Genomic DNA, 22,017 nt, shown 5'->3' on the forward strand with positions numbered 1-22,017 from the left:
GTAAAGTGTTTGTAAATCAAAGCCCCAGGCAAAGGGGTGGTCTGACTGACATCCTCCATGACACCCCCTTAGGCCTTCAAGTGTCGTCTCTGAGCAGTGATGCGTCTGAAATGTTTTTGTCGGCTGCCTAAAAGAAACCGCGTGATTTCAACTTTGGGAGTCACAGTTCTGACCTCCATTGCAGGGACGTCAAAAGAAAGGGTGAAACGTTCGTAAGAGGGGGTGTGACAACCTTCCCATCGGGTGACACGTCCATGGTGGCGTTGGCGCTGACATGACAGAATTGTGATGAAATTTAGTGTCAATGTGACATGGTTAACCTACCTTACACGTCACATGAGCGTCTGATCTCTGGCCTTCTCTTTCACATGCGTCGCTAATTGAAGCATTGTCGTGTCAGAGGGTAATATTGCAAGATGCCATGCTTTTGCACCATTACAGACGAAGGTTGTAGGTACCTTTGAGCCAAGTTCAAAGTTTGGCGTAGCAGTGGGAGACAATTATAAGATTTCGAAAAGTGATACTTTAATCGTGTTGCGCAACGTATTTTACATTGCAGATCAGGTTTTTGGTAGTTATTGTAAGCCGATATATGCATAGGTCAGGAGTAAGAAGTCAAAGAAGTATTGATTATGGCTGCTCTTATTCTGGTAGGCATCGAATACTCTAAATCGAATTAAATTCCGTCATCTGAGGAATTATGGAATACTTACTGTGTAATTAAGCAGCATGTGGTAAGTGTCTTGAGAATTCCCCAAGAGTACTTTTACTTTTAAAACGCAACAATGAGTGTTCTAGAACTCCTTGGTAGCTGGAGAAACCTTCAAAAGATAAGCTCTCGAAATTTTTTACAGACGTTGAGTATGCTTCTGATACTTCACAACAAAATGGCCTGAAGAGATAAAGGCCCAGCAGATGCCAGCTCACAAGGTGAAGTTGAGAGCGTAATTTGCATGGATAGAATTAAGGGAGAACTGAGCAGTACTCAAATTTTCTGTCCCGATACGTATTCGATTAAAAACTTCGAGGTTCGCCGATGACATTGTAATTCTGTCAGAGACAGCAAAGGACCTGGAAGAGCAGCTGAACGGAATGGACAGTGTCTTGAAAGAAGAATATAAGATGAACATTAACAAAAGCAAAACAAGAATAATGGAATGTAGTCGAATTAAGTCGGGTGATGCTGCGGGAATTAGATTAGGAAATGAGACTCTTAAAGTAGTAAAGGAGTTTTGCTATTTGGGGAGCAAAATAACTGATGATGGTCGAAGTAGAGAGGATATAAAATGTATACTGGCAATGGCAAGGAAAGCGTTTCTGAAGAAGAGAAATTTGTTAATATCGAGTATAGATTTAAGTGTCAGGAAGTCGTTTCTGAAAGTATTTGTATGGAGTGTAGCCATGTACGGAAGTGAAACGTGCACGATAAATACTTTAGACAAGAAGAGAATAGAAGCTTTCTAAATGTGGTGCTTCAGAAGAATGCTGAAGATTAGATGGGTAGATCACATAAATAACGAGGAGGTAGTGAATAGAATTGGAGAGAAGAGAAATTTGTGGCACAACTTGAGTAGAAGAAAGGATAGGTTGGTAGGACATATTCTGAGGCATCAAGTGATCACCAATTTAGTGCTGGAGGTCAGCGTGGAGGTTAAAAATCGTAGAGGGAGACCAAGAGGTGAATATACTAAACAGATTCAGAAGGATGTAGGTTGGAGTAGGTACTGGGGAATGAAGAGGCTTGCACAGGATAGAGTAGCATGGAGAGTTGCATCAAACCAGTCTCTGGACTGAAGAGCACAACAACAATAACAAACGTATTCGATGTTACTGCAGTAAGGCGAAGAAACGGGGCTAGAATCTCTGAGGATTGTCTTAGTAGAGCAAGTCAAACTGAACTACTTGTAGCGCCCGATTCGGTACCTACTAGCCTTGATGATACTCGGCCAATGACAGACTCCCTAGAGGAGCAACTGACTCGAAACGTCGAGATGAATGGGAAAAATGCTATACTGTTGTCGATAATCGATACGTTAAGCAATCGTAAGTCTGAGTTGCAAAAGGTGAGGGGTAAGATAAATGATAATATCGATAAGGTAAACTCCAGTCTAAAAACTGATTTTAAAACAGAGAACAGATATTGAAAAAGTAAATTCCAGGGTAATGTTACACCTGAAATTGGAAGTAAAGAATGACATTCAAAACCAGTTTGCCTGATATAGAGAACAACTCCAGCTGGAAGCTAATTCACAGTTGACAAAGATTGTTTGAAAGGCAGACAGGGATATCAGTAGAAAGCAAAAAGCAATTGGAGTTAAAGATGCTAAATTAAAGTAAATTAGATCTCTGGAGGGAACGCAACATGTTGTGACGTAAAGCAGTTTGCTTATGGAGTAGAAATTTCCATTGCACAGACACTTCATAATTATGTAATGAGTGTCTGAAAACTATTGGATTCTGTATGGGAGTGTTTGAAAAATAGAACAGTACATAATCTGACAATAGCATGTATAGAAAAAGCAGTGAAAACTCTTTTATAAATTTCTCACTTTAGAGTTTTGTGAAATATTTGGCTAATTATTTATAAAGGATTATCGGACTTGCAAGAACGTAGAATTTGTATTTGTGTTTGGTGTGAGGGTTCCAGCTCCAGAGTTTGCAATAACAGCCCATTTCTTATACATAGTGCACTGAATTTTGTATTGGTTATTATTTTACTGTATCAGGACAAGATTTTGTTACAGACAAATGTATGTCTTCTCTTGTCTAATATTATATTGTTTTTTCTTTTCATTCCAGAACTACTATCTTTCTAACAACTTTTAAATTTAGCACTTTGGTATAGATATTTTTTTACCAATAACATATTTCCATCACTGTTTACATTAATATTATGGTGTATATGTTCATCATACATATGTACTCCTTCTCCTACAATGAGAATTTTTCCAGTCTGCATTTTCCATTCGCAAAGGATACTCAAGAAACTCTTTCTCAGTCACAACACTGCACAACACATTATAGTGATTCACCAACTACACACCTTCTTGCTCCGCATCAGAGAGTGATTATGTTACAGGATTAACCAAAAGACATTTGAATGTATTAAAGGGATATATTGCAGTGACAAAAGTTGCCATAAGAAAAGTGTTATCGGTACATTTCTGATTGGTGAACTTACAGATAACAGCATACGTCCTCGAAGGTGGATCCCGTCCAGTGCCCAGCATAAAAAGAAAGATGCCCTTCACTACAGGAACGGGACGGCAGACAGAGAATGGCTTGGCTTGTAGGACGGTGCGTACCTGTTGCTGGAGCAGCTGGCTGAGCTGCCTGACGGGCTGCGCGACCGTCTCCAGGATGGAGGCGCTGGTGCGCTCGAGCAGCGAGTGGTCGTCCTCCTCGGCCATGACGGCGCGCTGCTGCTCCACCAGCTGCAGGCCGCGGCGCAGCTCCTGCACCGGCTGCGCCAGCTGCTCCACCGCCAGCTGCTCCGGCTGCTCCAGGCCGCGCCGCAGCTGCTCCACCGGCTGCGACAGCGTCTCCAGCACTGACAGGCTGGTGCGCGCCAGCTGCGGCTCCGACGCTGACTCGGACCGCACCTGCTCCTCCACTGCGGCCAGGCCACGCTGGATCTCCTGCAGTGACCTGATACACACCCACACCACTCGAAGTTATACTTCACACTGTAGCTAGGTTCCTGTGCCGTACTTACAGCATCAGTCCCAAATAATGTACTACATACGATCTCATACAGTGAATTACACACTCCGACATCACAAATCCCATCTCATCGCTAATTACATCCCACCTCTGCTAAGTTGTATGATGTCGCCTAAGTTAGAGGTAGCCAGTGGATTTGTAGCTGCTGTATCTGTGGGTAGCTGGATATAAGTGAACATCTCAGAGTTCCAGAAGAAATTGAGAAATGGAGGAAACTGTCAGGTGGGAGAGCAGCCTGTGGAGGAGTGACCCAAATTAACTGTAGATAACCGAAATGCGACAGACTACAGGCAAGGCAACAGACCAGGACAAGGGCAAGCAACTTGAACAACAACGACATGCTACACAAAGTGGTCACCATGACAATGACAACAAATGGCTCTGAGCACTATGGGACTCAACTGCTGTGGTCATCAGTCCCCTAGAACTTAGAACTACTTAAACCTAACTAACCTAAGGACATCACACACATCCATGCCCGAGGCAGGATTCGAACCTGCGGCCGTAGCAGTCGCACGGTTCTGGACTGCACGCCCAGAACCGCGAGACCACCGCGGCCGGCCAATGACAACAAGGCCAAGGGCAGTGGAGAGACAAATCCGAGTTGCAACAGGAGAGAGTAACTGGTGACGAGCAAGGTAATTATCAAGCAGTCCTGGTACAGCAAAATTGGATCAGAAATTGTCAAGCAACTCCACTGAACCGACTGACTGCGCACTGTGCAGCCACCGATGCATCACCTGGACAGAATGCTAGTGTCCGTCGTACACATGTGGCGTGAGACAGTGGCGCTCTCACTATGCTGGCACAGCGCTGCACAGCTGTGGTCCCCTGTAAGTCCATTTCTTTTGACAGCCATTCGAGCTCTGTGGCTCCTGATACCAGAGTACTCATGGTAGAAATTTCGTTGACAACACACTATGAGATGAAAAGTATCTGGACACACAAATCAATGCTTCACAAATGCTGCTTTATGACAGGTAGCATTGTCACGCTGATACAAAAGATCGTCATCCTGGACTGTTGCACAATGCCATACAATTTGTTAGTACCCTTCCGTATTTAGCGTTTTGCTTAAGCACAGAAGGGAAGTGCACCATAACAACTAAAAACATCTACACCGAAACGCTACCACCTCTGTACCTTGCTGGTGGCACAACACATGATCGCAGATAATGTTCTCCAGGCATTTGCACAAAGCAAAACACTTCCATCCGGTGTCCATGGGCTATAGCGCAATTCGTCACTCCATACCACTCGTTTCCAGTCATTCACTATTCAATGTAGGTCTTTACACCAGCTAAAGCGTCGCTTATCGCTGACTACAGAAATGCGTGAGTTCCTTGACCATTGCACCGAATTATTTTTAACTTCCTACACACTGTCATTGTGCTATCAGCTCTGCTTGTAGCACTTTGCCAGGCAAGTGATTCCCTCCTCTGATTTCATCCGATTTTGTACATCCATCCTTCGCAATGCTCGAGGATCCCTGCCTGCCTGCTCTTGGCCTAGCCTGGGTGTTCCTTCGCATTTCCGCTTCACAATCACATCAACACTTTTTGACCTGGGAGAAGAGTTGAAATGTACCTGACGATTTATTACCCAGATGACATCCATCCATTAGTCCACATTCGTCAACCAATTCTGCTGTTACTGCTTGTCGGCTGGCAGCACATTACTACCTGCCTTGTTTTATAATGCCGAGTCTGTCTCTCGCGTTGTCCAGCGGTCAATTCAGCATTATATACGGTGTCCTGATACTTTTTATCACATAATTTTACACCAACACCTGTCCTCCACTCACCGGCCAAATACTTGTTTGGTTTAGACCAAGCCATCAGACTGCCAAATCGACAATTCCCCCGGATATACTTCTCTTCTAGCCGTTGGTTTTTCAACCGTCAGGTCCGCTGCTTCAGATTTTGATTGTCTTTTTTTAATTTTATAAATAACAAACAAAAACTTTGCGTAATGTTTGTTTATTGTGGCTCAGTACAATAAATATTAACACGAATGCGATAAAACTGATGTATCTCGTCGCGTCAGTGTTGTAACCTTTAAACTAGACGAAAACGAAGCAGCGCCATCTTGGAAACAAATGCACACCTGTAGCTGTCAAATCGTCAGCTTGCTGCTCACGTCGGCATCGTATCAACACCGCCACTACTGCTGCCCAAGTGTCGAGTGCCCCCTTTCAGATGACGCTGCTACTTTTATTCCAGTGGCTTGTGACGTCATTCCTTTGGCTTAGAACACGCCCAACTTCAGAATTACGATGCCCATTATGATTCAAATTAAGTTTCATGTCACTTCAAGTTATACTGATGACCAGTTATACAGAGAATTCATTTCATCCAAAAGGCACTGTGAGTCCATCCTAAACTGTCGCTATTATTCGAATGCAAATCGTGTTTAGCATATGGATTGATCTGGGATGACAACGTTTGAAACGGCTGAAACATAAAGATCAAAAATTACCACAAAAATAACGAAATTAACATCAAGTACAATGTTATTGTGATGGTATCAAACGATTTTGTTTGATCAGAGGCTTTGATTAAGAAATTACTATATGTATATTTATTGATGTTTTAATTAGCTGATAGTGATTAAAACATATTCTTTTATGTAAAATTAGTTATCACAATTCAAGTATGCTACGACTTAAATAAATCAATTACTCCAAAAGGCTTTCGTAAAAAAATTTAAAGATGAATTGTGTCCTCATCTTACGCTTAGCAGGATTGGTTCATGGAAACCGTCCCCCATTAACCTGTTACGTAACTATGAATAAGAGGTGCCTCTGACTTTCAATACAATTTAGTGAAGTTGAGATTAATTTCTAAAAGGGAAACCAATGCTGAAAAGTTCAACCCCATGAAAAAGGCTGAAATAGTAAATTATAAGCGAAATAGTTGTTACGGAAAGGGATGCGCAATTTCTAGCAATTTTATGTAATGGCAGAAACTGTCTGTTACGTTACATCACAAGCAATTTTTATTGCACAGAATTTTAGATTACAGTTTACAAACCAGTTTTAATCTTGAAATAGTCGATTTCTAATAGATCTAATGGTTGCAGTCAATCCGGGACTTACGAAAACAGGGCGAATGTGACACTAAACTTGACGACACGGGCATTCACAGCAGTTTTTCCACGGGAAGGGGGGGGGGGATCACAAGGTTCTAAAATTGTAATTATTTATATAAATTAATTGGTCAGTCTCGAGAGACCGTCATGCTATAAGAACTACATTTTATAGGTGACACAAAAATTATATACCAGAAGACTGGTGATTAACCGTTCAGTATACGAACAAAAGCTCTGTAGTTCAGATTCCAGTCTGGGGGTGGGGTGGCAAGTGTCCCCAGTTGCCCCTCCCCCTTTCGCGGTTGGGGGCGCCTGTCTGCACCCATCGCAAGTTAGAGAAACTTTAGAGCTTTTCTGATCAGGTGACAGCAATTGAGTGGGGATCTAGCAGCCAACAAACATCTTTACTTTTACTGGCTGCGCACAGGACACCGATACAACGGCACTCACAATCTTTTTGGTACTCTAAATTTACGAGACTGACGCCAAAAAATGCAATACAGGATTATAATTATTTCGAGAAATTACTAATAATGAAATTAGCGACTAAGAACCGACGGAAGACATACAGAATGATGAAATCTAACATCTATACGTAAGTAGGTGGACAACACATTACTGTTCAACTATGCTATTAGGTATAAATTCAGGGAAAAAGGAACAAAATGGAACGACTAAGTAAAGCTAATCGTAGGAAAGGCAGACGCAACGCTGATATTGGTTGGAAGAATGTTAAGGTAACGTAATTCAACCACGAAAGATCTGGCTTGCGACACATTCGTTCCATCCATCCACTTTTGAAAGTTACTGTCCGGTACAGATGCCTTCCTAGGTACGTGTTTGTTTAGCAACTGCTAAAGCGTTAAGAAGATGCTAGTCAAAGTTCAGTGTGAGTACCTATAAGGATGGCATTGTAGACCATGGCTAGGTTTGCTCTTAAAAAAGGGAGAGCCTACTTTCTAGTTATAATCGGGCCAAATATTACTGCCTCCTCATGCGTACCGTGAAATCATCATGACGCGAAAAGGGAAGAAATTCAAGCTCATACCTAAATGGCAAAAGCTTATTCATCCGATGTAGAATTAGCGAATGGTACATTTCGAGGCCTAAACAATTATTTCGAGACAACATGCTGGAGAATACGGCAGCAGAAAAATGTCTCATGAAACTATGGCCTACAGAGGAAAAACGTGAGGAAGAATCAGTTCTGCGGACTCAACATATACCCTACGGTGATGTGTTCCTGAGGAGAGGGAAACGTCGCAACTCTAAAACTGAAATAAAGGCGGTAGAGACAAAAGCGGACTTTAATACTTCGCCTAATTCGAAATCATCAGTGACTAAAAGCTGGTTCAGTCAAAATACAGATGAGATGAAGAAAGTGAAGCAATGAAATAGGTCATGTAATTATGTAAGTCTGTAGGCTCTTAGGCCGTTTGTCTTTAATGAGAAAAATCTGAATTATTAGTTCACGCCGTACTTCTAACTTCCGTGGGACGCTTTTTCAGGATTCTTCTGGTGTCCCGAGGTGGCTGAAGAAGCTCACAGCACGGGGACCGAAACCTGAAGTGATGCAGAAGCTGGGAGACGATTTCAGCACCAAGGGATGAGCCATTGCTGAAGGAAACGTAATGACATTTGTCTGGTATTATTGGCAGAAGTCCCGTGCTGAAGGAAACGTAATGACATTTGTCTGGTATTATTGGCAGAAGTCCCGTGTGGGGTTGCTAGTCTCCCATCGGGCGCCTCCCCAGGTGGCGGATAGGGGAAAGCCTCCCATATATGGGTGGCACCGGGGAAATGAAATACCCGGGGTGGACCAAAACTAGCAGTGTGGTGGCGTCTGTACTCTAGTGGAGCGGCCTACCAAAGGCGTCTGTACCCCATGTCAGGGGCGGCCTGGAAATTATATCGCCAGTCCGTTCTGAAGCAAGCGTGGCGATTATGCTTCTCACCTTCGAGTTATGTTGTGTGACATTAATGTTAAATTTTCCGGAGTAATAGCCCCACAGTCGGATCTCCGGTTGGGAGCAACTTTGATTTCCCAAACACCAAGTGGTGCTGAGAAGAAGATACAGACTCTTCACGTCTGTACATATAACTGTCGCTCTCTAATAGGCAACGACAGACTAGAAGAGATCGAGAAAGAGCTTACAAAAATCAACTGGAGTATTGTTGGTTTAAGCGAAGTTCGCCGAAAAGGGGAAGACTGTCTCCGTTTGTGCTCTGGCAACTTGTTTTACTTTTGTGGCGATCCAGAAGGAAAACTCAATGGAGTTGGGTTCTTAATCAACAAAAATATTGCTGACAGAGTATCTGTCTTAGAAGGAACTTCCAGCAGGACAGCTCGAATGGTCCTGAAGGTGTCGAATAGGTATAAAATACAGATTGTTCAGGTGTACGCTCCCACCTCAAGTCACCCTGACGAAGAAATTGAATCCTTTTACGAAAGTCTGGATAACACCTGTAAAAAAGGTAGCGATTGTCACTTCCAGATGGTCATTGGAGATTTCAATGCAAAAGTTGGCACCAAGAAACAAGGCGACACAGTGGTGGGCAACTATGGGATTGACGACCGAAACGATAGAGGTGAGAGATTAGTCCAGTTCGCTGAGTACACCAGTATGTCCATCATGAATACGTTCTTTAAGAAGCACCCTGACCGAAAATGGACTTGGAGGAGCCCAAATTTCAGTGTCAAAAATGAGATAGACTTTATTCTGTCAAATATTCCGCAGATTGTAAAAGACGTATCAGTGCTAAATCAGTTCAACACTGGCAGTGATCACCGTCTTGTGAGAGCAAGGGTCGAACTCAATGTAAGAAATGAAAGGAGTAAACTTATGAAAGGGAAGAGAAGGGTAATCAACCTCAAAAACCTGGAAGAACATTCCTCGAAATTCCAAGAAGTCCTCCAAAGCAAGTTCCACGTAACTAAAGATTGTGATTTGGCGGAAATGATTGTTTCAAGTGCACAAGAAGCCGGTGGCCTATGCCAAAAAAATAAACAACCAAAGAAATTCAGTGCCAAAACTGAAACCCTTTTACAACAGAGGAGAGAAATGAAAATCCAAACCGATCGTGACATGGTGGCATATTCCGAACTATGTAAGGCAGTGCGAAGAGAAATGAAAACTGACATACAGAAATTCACTGAAGACACCTTACGAGCAAGCTTGGAGAACAAGACAAGTTTAAAGTCAGCCAAACGCAAACTCACAATAGGTAAAAAGCAGATTGTCGCACTCGATGGAAATGACAGTCGAATCACTGAAAAGGAGGCGGTTTTGAAGTTCATCAGAGACTTTTATAGCAATTTGTATAGCAATCCAGGGGAAAATTTGAGTGTATCTAATTTAAATGATATATCTAGTGTTCCAGATATACTCCCATCGGAAGTCAAGTGTGCTCTAGATAGCATGAAGAAGGGAACAGTGCCAGGTGATGATGAGCTCAGCGTTGACATCCTCAAACTGGCAGGAGAGGTAACAATAAATCACTTGGCAAAAGTATTTACTTCCTGCCTGCACTATGCTTCAATCCCACTATCGTGGAACAAGGCTAAGATTATTTTGATACACAAGAAAGGAAGTATTCACAATATTAAAAACTACCGTCCTATCAGCTTTCTCTCAATTTTGTACAAAATTTTTACAAAGATCTTGTTAAACCGAATTAGTTCCACCCTAGACTCAGCCCAACCTATAGAACAAGCTGGATTCCGAAGCAATTTTAGCACTATTGACCACATTCTGACCGTTAGTGAAGTGATAAGCAGAGCGAATGAATACCAACTGCCTCTCTGCATTGCCTTTGTTGACTTTGAAAAGGCATTTGACTCCGTTAGCCATGTAGCTGTCCTCCAAGCTTTGAGTGAGCAAGGAGTGGGAGCAGCATACATTGAAGTGCTCAGGAGAATCTACGAGAATTCTTCAGCTTATGTTAACATCGGCGAATCAACTCAAGAATTCCGCATCATGAGGGGTGTCAAGCAAGGCGATCCCATCTCCCCAAAACTGTTCTCTGCTGTATTGGAAATGGCTATGTCAAAGCTGAGCTGGGAAGGTAAGGGAATTAGAATTAATGGAAGAAGGCTTACCAACTTGAGATTTGCCGATGATATTGCCTTACTGGCCAAAGACTTCGCAGAGCTCCAAAACTTAGTTACAGATCTTGCATCGGAATGTCAGCTGGTTGGCTTGAACATGAACCTTTCCAAAACAAAAGTAATATCCAACAAATGGATCCCAGCTGGAGATGTGAAAGTCAAGGACAGTCTACTAGAAGAGGTCAGTGAATATGTCTACCTTGGCCAGATTATAAATATGAAGGGAGACATAAGATCAGAAATCTATCGACGCATCAAGGTTGGCTGGCAAGCATTTGGGAAGAATTCAAAAGAATTCAGATCAAAAATGCCAGTAAATCTGAAGAAAGCAGTATTTGATCAATGCATTCTTCCTGTGATGACGTACGGATGCGAGACATGGACACTGAACTCATTCACAAAAGGGAAACTTAGGACAGCACAGAGAGCCATGGAGAGATCAATGCTGGGCTATACAAGAAAGGACAGGAAAAGGGCAGATGGCATCCGGTCTGTGACGAAGGTTAATGACATCTTAGAGAGAGTAGGTTCCTTGAAACGGCAGTGGGCTGGCCACGTCGCAAGAAGAAAAGACAACAGCTGGACGAAGTTAGTACTGGAGTGGAGTCCGAGAGAGCACCGGAGGCCTAGAGGAAGACCACCAGACAGATGGGACAAAGACATCAAGAAGATCGCTGGTAACACCTGGCAGAGAACTGCCCAAGACCGTCCCACTTGGAGAAGACTTCTGAAAGCCTACCTGAATCCACGACTTGAAGAGGCCACATCATCTAATGACTGAATTGGCTGATGATGATGATGATGATTGGCAGAAGTGATGAAATCAGGACGGGTGGACAAGGTTTTGATTCTCACTCTTTCCTAACACCAGTGACGTTATGACTGCGCCACCAGCAGCTAGGAAAGGTGATCAGAGATATTATTTGCTCTATGATTTTAGGCTTTTGTGGCGCATGATATGTTTTACACGTTTTGTCGTATTCACTCTGGTAGCGTCGTCTAAGCGGTGCGATGTTTCGGCACGTTGTCAACTTCAGGCGGTCATGACGATTCATTTGTCTCCCGCTTGGCGCCGTCTTACAAACTCTATGATGAAAAGTATCCGGACACCTATTAACGGAGGCTAATATGCGGTGTATCCACCCTTCGCCTTTGTGAGAGCTTGAAGTCTGCTGACGAAAGTTTCAGTGAGGTGTGTGCCTGTAAAGGGGTAGACGTTCTGACTCATCCCAAAGATGTTTCACTGGCTTGGGCAGGCCAGTCCATTTCAGGAATGTCGTTATCCACAGTCCATTGCCTCAGAGATGCTGCTTTATGGCAGCGTACCTTCTGACAGAAAGAATCATCATCTCCGAAATGTTTCTCTACTACAGACAGTAAATAATGGTGTAAAATGTGTTCAGATTTTTCTGAATTTAGCGTCTGCTTGAGCGCAATGAGGGTACCGCAACACAAACGCGAAAAACACCCACATACCGTTACACCACCTCCTATGTGTTCCAGCCTTGACACTACATTTGATGGCAGATAACTTCTGCCAGACGTTCTTCATTGTCAAACCTTTCCGTCGTATTGCCACGGGTATAGCGTGATTCACAATCCAAAATCCCTCGTTTCCAGTCATGCTCGGCATAACCTGTCTGTCAGTATATGAGATCTGCCTGGCATGGTGTAGCTGTGGCTGTTCCTTCGCATTTCCACTTCACAACCACATCACCACTACTCGAGTTGGACAACTTCAGGAGTGTTGTAATGTCCCCAACGGATTTGTTACTCAGGTGATGTCCGATACCTAGACCAGATTCTAAGTCACCGGATTCTCCTAGCCAACCCATTCCACTGTTATAGTTTCACTTCCGAGAATACTTTCCGCCTCATGTAATATTGGAGGGTGGGCCTCCCGTGACATCTAGCAGCCCATTCCGCCTCACACAGCAGAGTCCGGTGTCCAGATACTTCTGGCCAGACAGTGCAGTTCCCCTCCCCCCGACTGTCGAACTCTGGTCCGCGCTACCCGTGGACGGCTCCATTGGCAAGATGGAGACAGCAGAGCGACCCCTGTGATGCGAATCACAGTCCTCCGGCTCTGTGACGCAAGCGCAAGGGTGCGGCCACTGCTGATGCGTCGCACTTCCTGTACAATCTCGCCAGTAGAGCCGCCGACAGGGACTTGGTGAGACTGGGATAGCGGACGGTGCCCAGCAAAAGAAAAATCAATCGTCAGGGCAGCCTGGAGATGATACCAAGCCAGCTTGCTGAAACATCGCACAATTTGGACGAGGCCACCTGGTTGAATGGCCGAGAACTTTTCATAAACATTATTCTAATAATGATGATGATGATGTTTGGCTAGTGGGGTGCTCAACTGCTCGGTTATCAGCGCCCGTACGAATTCCCAGTAGTCTTTACTCAACCCAATCTCGCCACTTTCATAAATGATGATGAAATGATGAGGACAACACAAACACCCAGCAATCTCGAGGCAGGTGAAAATCCCTGACTCCGCCGGGAATCGAACGCGGGAAACATTAATCTGCGCGGAGCAGGGCTGATATCGGCAGCCGGTGGGCGGCGCACCTGGTGAGCTGCTCCATGACGACCGGGTCGGAGACGGCGGCCGGGGGCGGCGCGCCCTCTGCGGGCGTGACTGGCGTGGGCGGCGGCGGCGGCGCGTGCAGCGTGGGCAGGTCGATGTCGAGGGTGCGCTGCTGCTGCTGCTGCTGCTGCTGCTGGCGGCTCTCGACCTCGGTCACGATGGTCGTGGGGATGAGCGGCTCCTCCTCGCGCACCGACTCCACGGACGGCGTCTTGGCGGAGCGGCGGCCCGCCGCGTCGCGCAGCAGCCGCGTCTTCAGCCCGTCGCCCTCCTCCGAATACGAGTCGTCCTTGGGCGCCTCCATGTCCAGCGACAGCTGCCGCCGGCGCGGCAGCGGCGTCTCTCCGCCAGACACGTCCTGCGAGGACCGACGTCTCGTGTTAGACCAGGAGAACATTTCTGTAACACTGCTTAATGTTTCGTCAGCTGTATCGGCCAATTGAGAATTCTTAAGGGATAAAGTCGAAAAGAGGGGAAAAATAAGAGTGGAAGACGGAGAACCAAGCGCTCACGGCAGAAAAGGTGTGAGACAAGCATATATGAGGGTCACTCCAAAAGAAATGCACACTACTTTTTGTATGTGTGGAAGTTTTACAGTGTCTAGGTTACAGTACGCTTCTTCGCCCACTGCTTGAATACTGCTCACCAGTGTGGCATCCGTACCAGATAGGGTTGATAGAAGAGATAGAGAAGATCCAACGGAGAGCAGCGCGCTTCGTTACAGGGTCATTTAGTAATCGCGAAAGTGTTACGGAGATGATGGATAAACTCCAGTGGAAGAGTCTGCAAGAGAGACGCTCAGCAGCTCGGTACGGGCTTTTGTTGAAGTTTCGCCGGCCGGTGTGGCCGTGCGGTTCTAAGGGCGTCAGTTTGGAACCGCGTGACCGCTACGGTCGCAGGTTCGAATCCTGCCTCGGGCATGGATGTGTGTGATGTCCTTAGGTGGGTCGACAGAAGAGTCCGATCCCACGCGTCGGCTTTGACCCGTGACGTAAGGGTGTTGTCGTGTGTGACGTCATGACGGCGCGGAGTTTGGTTTGATTGTGGCTGTCTCCAGTTCTGTTTTATCTTATTTTATTTATTTTTCTGATCTGTTCGTTCTATCTCGTGAGATTTTTTTTTTAAATTTAAAAACACTTATTACTTATTTTAATTATCTGTTTCCTCGAATTTCTGTTTTAGTTTATTATATTTATCTTTCTGATCTGTTCGTTCTATCCCGTGAGATTTTTTTTTTTAAAGACAAAAAACACTAATCAGCTACTGAAGCATCTTTATCTTTTATGGGTTGCAGGGGTTACGACCCCTGGGGAGGTGGGTGGGTATTCATACATGGCTGTCTTCACTTACACGTTGTAGCTACGCAAGGCGCCTAAATTTGTTTATATTTAGTTTGCCCCCCACCCAAAACACCCCATTTCCCGCGCTTGTCCCGTTAGTGTCATTAGGCTTCTTGTGGAAAGTGTGTGTGTTTGTTTTTGTTTCCGCCATATTTGTGACGTCATGGGTCAAAGCAGACGGGTGGGATCGGACGCTTCCGTATTTTCCCTTAGGTTAGTTAGGTTTAAGTAGTTCTAAGTTCTAGGGGACTGATGACCTCAGTAGTTAAGTCCCATAGTGCTCAGAGCCATTTTGTTGAAGTTTCGAGAACATACCTTCACCGAGGAGTCAAGCAGTATATTGCTCCCTCCTACGTATATCTCGCGAAGAGACCATGAGGATAAAATCAGAGAGATCAGAGCCCACACAGAGCCATACCGACAATACTTCTTTCCACGAACATGCGAGACTGGAATAGAAGGGAGAACCGATAGAGGTACTCAAGGTACCCTCCGCCACACACCGTCAGGTGGCTTGCGGGGTATGGATGTAGATGTAGATGTAGATGTAGATCCTTCCCACTTGTTTCAAACTTATTTCAACCTGTTCCCGTGAGTGGCGCCCTCACAGCATGTCTTCAAGATGGCTGTTACACTTGACGTTCGTCAGAAGCAACGTGCTGTCATAGAATTCCTATGCTGTGAAAACGAGACAGTGGGAAACATCCACAAGAGGTTGAAAAAGGTGTGTGGAGATGCTGCTGTCGATCGCAGTACAGTTAGTCGGTGGGCAAGCAGGTTACGTGATGAAAGCGGGCACGGCAATATTGAGGATTCTCCTCGCAGCGGCAGGCCTTGTACTGCACACACTCCAGACAATGTGCAGAGAGTTAACAAATTGGTGACTGCTGACAGACGCATCACAGTGAACGAATTGTCACGCTACGTTGTGATAGGGGAAAGAAGTGTTTTCAGAATACCGAAAGTGTTGACGTTAAAAAAGGTTTGTGCCAGGTGGGTTCCCAGGATGCTGACAGTGGCTCACAAAGAAACAAGAAAACAGTGAACTTTTGGAACAGTACAAGAAGGGTGGAGATGAATTTCTTCGAAGAATTGTTACAGGTGATGAAACATGGCTCCATCATTTTTCACCAGAGACGAAGAGGCAATCAATGGAGTGGTATAATGCAAATTCACCCAAGGAAAAAAAAAAAAAAATCAAAACCACACCTTCTGCTGAAAAAGATATGGCTACGGTGTTTTTCGATTCCGAAGGACTCTTGCTTGTGGACATCATGCCAAGTGGAACTACCATAAATTCTGTGACGACACTGAAGAAACTTCAAGCTCGACTGAGTCGTGTTCGACCACATCGACAAAAGCACGACGTTTTGCTGCTGCACGACAATGCATGGCCACATGTCAGTCAAAAAACCGTGGAAGCGACAAAAAACTCGGATGGACAACACTGAAACACCCGCCTTACAGTGCTGACCTGGCTCCATGTGACTATCATCTCTTTGGGACACTGAAAGAAGATGCTGACTCCCTTGCGCACGCTGCCAAACAGTGGCGCCAACAGGTTGGTCCAGAATTTTACCGTCCGGGTATACAGGCGCTGATTCCAAGATGGCGTAAGGCAGTTAAGAGGGATGGAAATTATGTGGAGAAATGAAAATATTGTTCCTAAAGGATGTATCAACACACTCTAAAACTTTCAAACATGTAAAATAAAAGATGGATTTTTAAAAAAATAGTGTGCATTTCTTTTGGAGTGACCCTCGTATATAGTCTGTCAACCCTACGGTTCACTCCACTTAACAAAGAAGCAATGACGGGGATAAACGCAAGGTTCAAAGTAGGTTTAAAACTCATGGTGACTGAATATCAATGATAAGATTGGAAGGTGACATTTCGGTCAAAACGAGGAAGAATTACAGGAAGAGCTGACTCGAATCAATAATCTAATGGGCACACACTATGGATTGGGAGTAAAACAGTACGAAGAAACAAGTGATGAGGAGTGCCAGAAATGAGATTAGCGATATATTTAACATCAAAATTGAGAACCACGAAGTAAACGAAGTGAAGCAATTCTGCTTGCTTGGATGGTAGATAACACTTGACTGGCGAATCAAAGAGGACAAAAAAAGCGCATTAGGACAGATACAGAAGACATTCCTGTTCAAAAGAATGCTGTCAGTATGACACTTCGCCCTCAATTTGAGGAAGTCATTTTTGAGAATGTACATTTGGAGCACAGCATTGTATGAACTGTAGTAAAACCGAAAAAGAAGAGAATCCAACAGGTGGTACCATAGACGGACGCTGAGAATTATGTGGACTAATAAGGAATGAGGAGGTTCTCTGCAGAATCGGCAAGAGAAAAGGACACAATGAAAAGATACTGCCGGCCGCTGTGGCCAAGAGATTATAGGCGCTACAGTCTGAAACCACGCGACCGCTACGGTCGTAGGTTCGAATCCTGCCTCGGGCATGGATGTGTGTGATGCCCTTAGGTTAGTTAGGTTTAAGTAGTTCTAAGTTCTAGGGGACTGATGACCTCAGAAGTTGAGTCCCATAGTGCTCAGAGCCATTTGAACCATTTTTGAAAAGACATGTGTTAACACAGCAAAGAATAAAATCCGTGCTATCTGAGGAGGCTATAGAGGGTAAAAACTGTAGGGAAAGACAGACTGGAAACTTCCAACAAGTAATTGAGGATATTGAGTGCAACTTCTACCCTCCAATGGAGACGTTCATACAGGAAGGAAATGCATGCCGAACTTAATCAAGGCCGTTAGAATACTAATGACTCAAAATATATTTAAATTGGGTTAAACTGAGTCGCAAATGACCTACTTGGAAACGAGTTTGATGACAGCGCTGTTGACCCTAGTGACGTCATTAACGACTTAGAAAATCATAAATAAAACGCCTAATTCTTCCAGGTAGTGTACTGATGAAACTTCACACCTATGTGCGTTACAGATAAGTAAGCTCTACCATTGTAACAGAGAACAGTCATGGAACAGTGACCTCTTTTGGAATACCACAGGGTTTAGTTCTTCGTCCACTTTTTCTTTCTGTATATCAACAGATTCCCTTAAAATGTTGTAATTACCATTTACAAACTAATTGCTTCTAACCATATGTAAGTTCCTTCTCTTTCGTTAACTCTGGCCTTGAATATGACCCGTCTTTGCAGTCAGAGTAGGCAGACTCAAATCGAACAACAGAGTATCGTAATTCGGTTAATACTGTATACGACTTTAAAATGTTTTGCCAGCTATCCAAGAGGTAATGCCTACCGTTCTTCTAGATTTATTGTCATCAATACCATCATCTTCTTCAGCCATTCAGTGTCTACTGCTGGATAAAAGCCACTTCCACGCGTTTCCAAGTAACAGTCTTCAGCTATATATACAGACTGTCCCTCAGCAATTTCTCTATTTCCCTTTCTCTGGTAGTAATACCCACCATGTATTTCTCCACCTGTCACTAAAAGCACCTTCAGTTTCTTAATACTTCCTGCAGTAAACGTCCCTGTCTAATTGCCAAACGTCAAAACTGTTAACGCTCTTTCAAACACAGTGGGAATCTAGTTTTCAGTATCCTACTCAGTACATTCGAAACATTCCAATCCATTTTTACTGTTCCGCTTATTTCTTTCACTGTGCAACCATTCGCTGTCTTCAACTGCTCTAAATACAAAACTCATCTCGTTCATTTGTTAGCTTGTAAAAGTTTACTTTTGATATGTTGATAGTACAATATGTTAATAATACATTATTTTAGACTTATTACACTTGATTTCGGACCTGATTTCAAGAATTCTCTATTAAGTTCTCCGTGATGTTGAAGTTCGTCTGTACTAGAGGCAATCATTACCATTCTATAAAAGAGCAGGATTTCTTAGATATGTTCAGTAGTGATACATTCTATCTTGATTTCCCAGGTCTGTAAACATCCTACAGAGGGTGCACAAGATTCTGTCTCATGTGTAGTAGGAATACACCAACATTTTTCATTTGTTTCACAGTTGAAAAAGAATGTCCTCAAGCGACTAGTCCTTATACGCCTTTTCCACTGTAACATAAATGAGCATTGTTCAATGTGAAACCTCCAGACGACCTGAAATGGTTCAAATGGCTCTGAGCACTATGGGACTTAACATATATGGTCATCAGTCGCCTAGAACTTAGAACTACTTAAACCTAACTAACGTAAGGACAGCACACAAAACCCAGCCATCACGAGGCAGAGAAAATCCCTGGCCCCGCCGGGAATCCAGACGACCTGAGCTAGCCGTAAATCAATGTTTAAGACATGTCTTCAGTATCTGACTGATAATGTCAGTGCATCTTATGTCCAACTAGGATGCATTAGACCAAACCAACAACGTGACTTTCACGCAGTGCTTTTTCTCAGTCACTGGTCCTTCAGTACTTTTGGTGACTCATCATACAAAGACTGTTACCATTTCACTGTGGTACAATATATGACATGTCCGGAGTTTTGGATGCATTGTTGAATAGTACGAAAGCGTACTGGAGCCATATGTCTTAGTTACCACATTGTCGCTGTGATGTTAAGCCTCAATCTTCTTTTCTTCTGTTCCATATGTTATATTAATAGGTCACTGGACAGCCATATTGGTAATCTACATACCTCCACAGTCTGACACGTATCCACATGTATTATAAAAAATGGATGTGTGTGTGTGTGTGTGTGTGTGTGTGTGTGTGTGTGTTTGTATGTGTGTGTGTTTTCCACATCTCCTCGTAATCCAGTGGAGCGGTTTCAGTCAAACTTGGTGCACATACATCTTACAGTCAGGCAATAGTCGCTGTTGGGGTAACAACCACCTACTTATCAGAGGGGTGCGGGTGAAAAAGAAGCGTAACCCACGATGCTTGTTATTCCCATACTTTATTAATCCAGTAGTTGACAATGAGGGACTTAGCGACTTGCATCTAACTTTACAGATAATTTTAAACCTTTACTAAACTTTTTCTTTCTGATGAAAGGGGAAATGTTCATCGTTTACCACTTTTCCGCTGTTCTTCCAGTAAAAGTACCGCATGAGGCCCGACATTTATTACTTATTTACTACTAAATGTATTGTCGACAAATTTTACAGATAGCCGGCACATGTAGCACTGAATGCAAGTGCAAAATTATATCGTTGTACGAGACAGTGTTCAGGAGTTACGGCGGCATGAACTGTGGGGTACGTGAGGAACTGCCCCATGTACATGACGTTTAAATTTATTGCTTCCCTGCTTCAAACTTCATTCGCAACACATTTTGTACACAGTGTCCACATACGCCTCTGAATTTACCTACAAAATTATATCATTGTAGGACAGTTAGTGCTAGATATACGACGCCACAAACATTAAGCACAAGGGCAGACGCTACGTGGATGGGACGTGAACGCTCCGCTATAAATAAATGCTTTGACGGAGCTGGATTTCTCCTCTAGTGAATCACAAACTGAAAGTTGTATTCTGGTAGAGTGTAGTATATTTACAATTATCATAAGCTCTGCTTTATCTTCTGGATATCTGAATAGTCTCGATATTGTCCAACAGGGCAGTGATTTTTCTATTGCACTTTTCTTTCACTCTCCTCCGCATTTTCCAACCTATATTTATTAATTAGTAATCCCTTTTATTGACCTGCTACACTTCTTTTTCTTAGTGTATCACTAATTATGTCTCGGTCCAATGTAGCTTCAAATGGCTCTAAGCACTATGGAACATGTGAGGTCATCAGTTCCCTATACTTAGAACTACTTAAACCTAAGTAACCTAAGGACATCTCACACATCCATGCCCGAGGCAGGATTCGAACGTGCGACCGTAGCAGCCACGTGGTTCCGGACTGAAGCGCCTAGAGCCGCTCGGCCACCGCGGCCGGCTCGAATGTAGCTGGTAGTACGTTACATCTACGAAACTGGCCTATAACACAATACCTAGTTTAGCGCCAATGAAGGTACTGTTAAATATAGGTTACGGGACGAATGTGTGTGTATGTCTGTGTGCATTCTTTTTGTCTTTCTGTTAAAGACCAGGGGTGATTTGTGGCGCGCACCTCGGCGGAGGCGGCGGTGTCGATTGAGCGGCTGCGCTTGCGCAGCGTGCCCTTGCGCAGGATCTGGCCGGGCCGCGCCACGGACGCCTCGCTGGCGGACGACAGGTTCTCGAAGGATTCGCCCTGGCCGCTCTCGACGGAGCGCCGCTTGGGCCGCACCACGCCCGCCTGGGTGGCGCGCTCCTCGGTGGGCGTGGCCGGCGCCGCCTCCGCCGCCCCCGCCTCCCCAGCAGCCGCCGCAGCCGCCGCCGGGGGCGAGACGCCGCCGCTCGCGGGTGAGTCGTAGCGCGTGTCGTCCGACAGGCTGTGGAACGTGTTGTCGGCGCTCGACTGCTGCTTGTTCGCCCTGCCGGCCGACACACAGGTCGCTCTGAGTGGCGCCACACATTATGGAAAATTTCGTGACAACACACATTATAAACTCAAAATCCCACACGTAACAGTACAATTTCATAGAAAAACATGGTGATCATGACAAGAGCGAGGTAAATGACCAGCTACTGAAAAGAACTGACAAGGGAACCTCCCCATCGTACCCCCCCTCAGATTTAGTTGTAAGTTGGCACAGTGGATAGGCCTTGAAAAACTGAACACGGATCAATCGAGAAAACAGGAAGAAGTTGTGTGGAACTGTGAAAAAATAAGCAAAATATACAAACTGAGTAGTTCATGGGAACATATGCAACATCAAGGACAATAGAATCGCAGGAGCGCCATGGTCTCGTGGTAACGTGAGCAGCTGCAGAACGAAAGGTCCTTGGTTCAAATCTTCTATTGAGTGAAAATTTTTATTTTCAGTTTATGTGACAAACTCTTATGTTTTCATCACTTTTTTGGGAGTGATTATCACATCCACAAGAAAACCTAAATCGGGCAAGGTAGAACAATCGCCAAGTGTACAAGTTAGGTGGGTCGACAACATATTCCTGTCATGTGGTGCACATGCCGTCACCAGCGTCGTATAGAATATATCAGATGTGTTTTCCTGTGGAAGAATCGTTTGACCTATGACCCTGCAATCAAATGTTTTCGGTTCCCATTGGAGAGGCACGTCCTTTCGTCTACTAATCGCACGGTTTTGC

The 22,017-nt window shown here is 44.4% G+C and overlaps 1 protein-coding gene across 1 annotated transcript in view; it reads right to left on the bottom strand.

Annotated features, from left to right (window-relative positions):
- The window catches only part of LOC124795573, a gene marked incomplete at its 3' end in the record, with an annotated part of 358,941 nt that overhangs the window by 113,143 nt on the left and 223,781 nt on the right, over nt 1-22,017 (bottom strand). The window contains exons 14-17 of the mRNA XM_047259645.1: nt 21,158-21,281; nt 20,936-21,103; nt 13,580-13,875; nt 3,306-3,648 (exon numbers count right to left, since the gene is read on the bottom strand). Of these exons, the coding sequence (XP_047115601.1) occupies nt 3,306-3,648; nt 13,580-13,875; nt 20,936-21,103; nt 21,158-21,281 (931 nt within the window). The remainder of the gene's footprint in view (nt 1-3,305; nt 3,649-13,579; nt 13,876-20,935; nt 21,104-21,157; nt 21,282-22,017) is intronic.

The sequence above is a fragment of the Schistocerca piceifrons genome, chromosome 4, assembly GCF_021461385.2.
Source record: "Schistocerca piceifrons isolate TAMUIC-IGC-003096 chromosome 4, iqSchPice1.1, whole genome shotgun sequence".
In the NCBI taxonomy this organism is placed as follows: domain Eukaryota; kingdom Metazoa; phylum Arthropoda; class Insecta; order Orthoptera; family Acrididae; genus Schistocerca; species Schistocerca piceifrons.